Source organism: Gekko japonicus, unplaced genomic scaffold (assembly GCF_001447785.1).
Source record: "Gekko japonicus isolate JY-2015 unplaced genomic scaffold, Gekko_japonicus_V1.1 scaffold80, whole genome shotgun sequence".
NCBI lineage: Eukaryota > Metazoa > Chordata > Lepidosauria > Squamata > Gekkonidae > Gekko > Gekko japonicus.
Window position 1 is genome coordinate 530,288 of NW_015168047.1, and position 4,785 is coordinate 535,072.

General features: G+C 45.3%; 1 protein-coding gene across 1 annotated transcript in view; it reads right to left on the minus strand.

Moving 5' to 3' along the window:
• Positions 1–4,785, minus strand: part of GAD2 (glutamate decarboxylase 2) — a 53,209-nt gene that overhangs the window by 32,600 nt on the left and 15,824 nt on the right. The window contains exons 6-7 of the mRNA XM_015414294.1: positions 2,896–3,008; positions 959–1,074 (exon numbers count right to left, since the gene is read on the minus strand). Of these exons, the coding sequence (XP_015269780.1) occupies positions 959–1,074; positions 2,896–3,008 (229 nt within the window). The remainder of the gene's footprint in view (positions 1–958; positions 1,075–2,895; positions 3,009–4,785) is intronic.

Sequence of the window (4,785 nt, forward strand, 5' to 3'; positions counted from 1 at the left end):
GTTATCGTAAAAATTACAAGATGATTCATGAACCACTGTGGTAGAGAGTCAGCCTAGGACTAGGGAGATCCAGGTTTGAGTCCCTCACTGGAAGATCCTGAGCGTATCAGAGTCCTTCAGCCTAACCCACCTCCCAGGAGTCTGGTGAGGATAAAATGGAGAACTATGTCTGCCGCTCTGCATTTATGGTTATTTCCAGAGGTCATTTTGGGGGGGAACGCGGGGGAATGCAATTCCCCCGGGTGAGGTGCAGGGGGGCGGGGCATATGAGGAAGCCCTGCCCCCTGCTTCCGGCGACCCCGCTTCCAGCCCTCATTCAGCCAGGAGGAGGCAGGAGAGTAGGGAGGGTAAGTTGCTTCCTCCCCGCCTCTCCCCAACCCTGCCTGCCTGGGCCAGGGAGGGCCTTGGCGGGGCTTCCTCGCACTCCCGCCAGCCTTGCAGGTCCACCGCCGGGCCTCTGATGTCAGGGGGTGTGGCATATGCTAATGAGTTATGCTAATGAGTTCCCCTAGCTCTTTTTTCTTATCTTGCCCTTCCACCAAGGAGCTCAGGGCAGTGTCCATGGCTCTCCCCTCCTTCATTTTATCCTTACAAACACCCTGAGAGGTTGCTGATGCTCCTTGAAAGGAAAAGCATATCAAAATGTAATAAGAAGCAGTGTCAGACATTCTAAAGCTTCAAATAAGTGATCAAATTGCTCCCAGTAATCTCACCATGGATGTCACTAGATTTTTTTTTTACTGACATGACCAAAGCCCACCAAATGTCACCTCATAATCAGAGCAGATGGACCGAATACGTTTTCCCAGTATAACACATTTCAGGAAGATGTATAGCACATTCCCCTTGGTATGCAGAGAAATAAGCTTCTGCAGATCAGATGATTAAAGTAGCAAGCAGGACAACATTCTAGCAAGCCTTGTTTGATTAGCAAAACTGACAAAACAGAAACACCTACATGCTCGGATGTGAAGGCAATTAGTCTTGGAATAGCTGCCATTCCTTTCTCTTTAACTTCTGGGAACATCTTGAAACGTGCAATCAACATAGCATACATGTTAGATATGGCACCACCTGGAGTCCACAGTAATACACTGTTACTTCTTCTATCCACAAGTACATTGCTTAAATACAAACAACACTTGTCATACAAGTTATACATTTCTTATCTGATTTTAGGTAAGGAAACAGAACATTCCCTTGTCCCTTGCAGTGGGAAGGCCCGGGCCCAATGAGCCTTTGGCCATGAGAAGACAGAAGTCATATTATATTTATTTGTATAGGATATTTAGATATCCGTCTTTCTCCAGAGATCTCAGAACCCAAGGTGGGTTAGCATCAAGATAACAACAATTGGAGTTAAAGAAATAAAAATATATATAAATATATTAAACCCATTTAAAAAACCAATATAAAAACACATTATGTTCCATGGATAGGATAACCCCCTATGCCCAGGTATGCAAAAGTTGCTTGAAAGAGGATATAAATTCTCTCCCTTCCTTACTACCCCCCACTTCTTGTCATTAGTTGTGATTTCTTAGTTGTGACTTCTGCACATGATGCTGGGAACTCTTCTGTAAAGTTTCCAGCTTCGGGTTGGAGATTTTGGGGGTGGAGGGCAGGGTTGGGGAGCAATGCTCCCTCTAAGCTGTGGAGTCTTGTGAGCAAAAATTCTACTTTGTGAGCGACCAGCATTGAAGCTGTGAGCGAGGGATTGGGCTACCGCATAAATCAGTTTGCTCTGGAGCCCTCCTTCCTTAGCAGAGACCAAAGTGTGTGAGCCGGAGGCCAAAAAATGGTGAGCTAGCTCACACTAACTCAGCTTAGAGGGAACATTGTTGGGGAGGGGTTTAATGCCATAGAGTCCACCTTCCAAAGCTGTCATTTTTTCCAGGTGAACTGATCTCTGTCACTTGGAGATCAGTTGTAATAGAAGAGAAGAAGATATCGGATTTATACCCTGCCCTTCACTCGGAGTCTCAGAGTGGCTTACAGTCTCCTTTCCCTTCCTCTCCTCACAACAGACACCCTGTGAGCTAGGTGGGGCTGAGAGAGCTCTTTTGAGAACTGCTCTTGAGAGAACAGCCCTGAGAGAACTGTGACTGACCCAAGGTCACACCAGCAGCTGCATATGGAGGAGTGGGGAATAAAACCCGGTTCTCCCAGGTTAGAGTCCGCGCTCTTAACCACTACACCAAACTGGTAAATAGCAGATCTCCAACCACCACCTGGAGGTTGGCAAACCCTCTCCCTCCCCCTTATGTGAGGACAAAGACTTTCAGGGAAGACCTCCTAAGTAGCTCCTTTGGAACAACAGACTCTTGACTCTACCTACCCTTCTGTAAAAATCGAGCAAAGGTTAAGGTTTCCAAGGAATGCCCCACCCCAGCTGATCCCACGATCAGATCAAGAGGACCAGAAAGAGCATCTAAAAACCCTGCAATAAGCCAGCTGTTTAAATTCTGTTAATAACAATTTGTTTCAGAAAGAAGGGGAACTGAGAGGATGAAGACAAGACTACATCAACAAAATTATTAGGGCACCGTATCTCCTTGAATTTTTATTTAATAGCAGCTGTATGCGCTCTGTTTCATTAAAACTCCTTTTGTTCCTACAACTCATAAAATAATTGGCATATAGTGGGACCATGGGGCAAATGTCTCTTTTCCCACCTGCCACTTTGGCTGTTCATGAGGCAACACAATTTGCTCAAAGGGACAGATGTGAAAGTCCTAGATTAGCATAGCAATGCAACCTTTACCTATCCTAGAGAGGGCACTGAACATTCTGAGGCAGGGCCCTCTTGAACACAGACAGCTGCCGGTCTCCCTGAAATGACGGCAAAGCACGTCATACATCACAGTCTTAAGTATATGAAGAAAGATCACTCACCAGGTGAAAAGATCCCATCGCCAGCACCTCCAGGCCAGCCAATTATCTCTCTCATTTTCCTTAGTGTGACATATTCCATAAGAACAAACACTGGAGCAATTTCGTAAGTGAACCTGAAATATAGAAATATCCAAGTTGTACTGATCATGTTAACACATCTGTGTCACTCCCTCCCATCTTCAAAGACCCCAGATATAACATACAGGGCACGAGTATCCCAATATTAGCTGAAATACTATGTGAAGGAGACTGGGATTTACAACATAGTTTTAACAAGTACCTCTGGCCCAATGCCAGCGATCATTCCAATGTCTAGCACTACTGTGTGAATAATTATGTTTCCCAATATTCCCTTCACTGAGGGTTTAAAGCCTTGCTGAATGTCCCAGTTTCAGTCCTCAGCATCTCCAGCTAAAGGTTCATAGGTAGTCGGGACGTATAAAACCTCTTCTGGAGATTTTGGAGAGCTGCTACTGGCAGTCTGAGTTGCCATTATACTAAATATCTGATGAAGAGAGCCGTGTTTCTCAAATGCTTATGCTACAATACAGTTTGTTAGTCTTAAAGGTGCCACAGGGCTTTTTACTATGTAACATTATACTAAGTCCATTATACAGGTCCATTCAGTGTAAGAGTTTCATGTGGCCTCATTAAGGCCATACATATGAACCAAGGCTCAAACCTACAAATGACTGGGAGATCTCAGAACAGCATATGGTACTGCTGGAAGTCCAGCAGCATAGAATGTCCCCGTTAAAGCAACTGCATTCTTAAAAGATGATGTTCATTCTACCCTGGTTCTTTCTGACACATATTAAGAGGACTTTGAAGCCCATGCTATTTTTGTTCATTTTGTTTAGCCCCCCTTTGCCCCTTGTTTGCTCCCAGGTGCTCAGAGCAACCCATAGGATTCTCCTCTCTTTCACTTTATATCGTCACAACAACTTGGTGAGGTAAGCTAAGTTGAGAAAGATCGATTGGCCCCCAGTCACTTACAGAGCATGCCCTGAGCAGAATTGCATCCTTCTATGTCCATTGAAATCAACGGGCTTAGAACACTAACCCCTGCTCCACCCTGGCTATCAACTAATTGAGTTATACGTAGCATTTGTACAGCAGCACGTTCAAGTATTCAAAGCACTTGATGTACTTTTATTTTCTCATGTTCCTTAACAAGAACATTGGAAGTTAATTTAATTAAATTAATTATCGTATGGCATTGTGTTGTAGAATGGCCAGAAGATCCTGAAATTGTCTGGCAGCCCAAAGTTCTAGCTCTTTTAGCATTATGCGCCACTAGGTGGTAAGCTAGGCTTGTTTTTTAAGGCAAGAGATGTTTCAGAGGTGGTTTTCCGTAGCCTGTCTCTGCATTATGACCCTGGTATTCCTTGGAGGTTGCCCTTCCAAACACTAGCCGAGGCCGGTCCTGCTTAGCTTCCGAGAAATGACAGGATTGGGCCAGCCTGGGCTATCCAGGTCAGGGCATTGTAAGGTAGATTAGCATTCTTGGCTTGCATCTGACCATTCTGTTCACTGCAACCTGAAGCCTTCTACAAGGTGGAAGCAGCCTTCTGCCAAGGGAATAGCCTCTTCCATCGGAGGCAGGCTCCTCTATCTGGTGGAAGGTTCCTGTTATGTAGTGGGTAGCCGCATGGTCTCTATCTGGTGGAAGGTTCCCAATGTTGTTTAAACAGAGTGCTTGGAAGGATCCAGGTCCCTGTCTCCATGGTGCAGATGGGAGAGGCCAGGAGACAGTTTGGGTCAGAGGTGCGATTCAAACCAGGGACTTCCCGGTCCATAGCTCATTCTCTTAACCACTGTGCCAGACCACCTCAGTTAAGTTCCACTTCAATAGTTTCCAATAAGGCTGTTGCACGTTTTCTTTGCAAG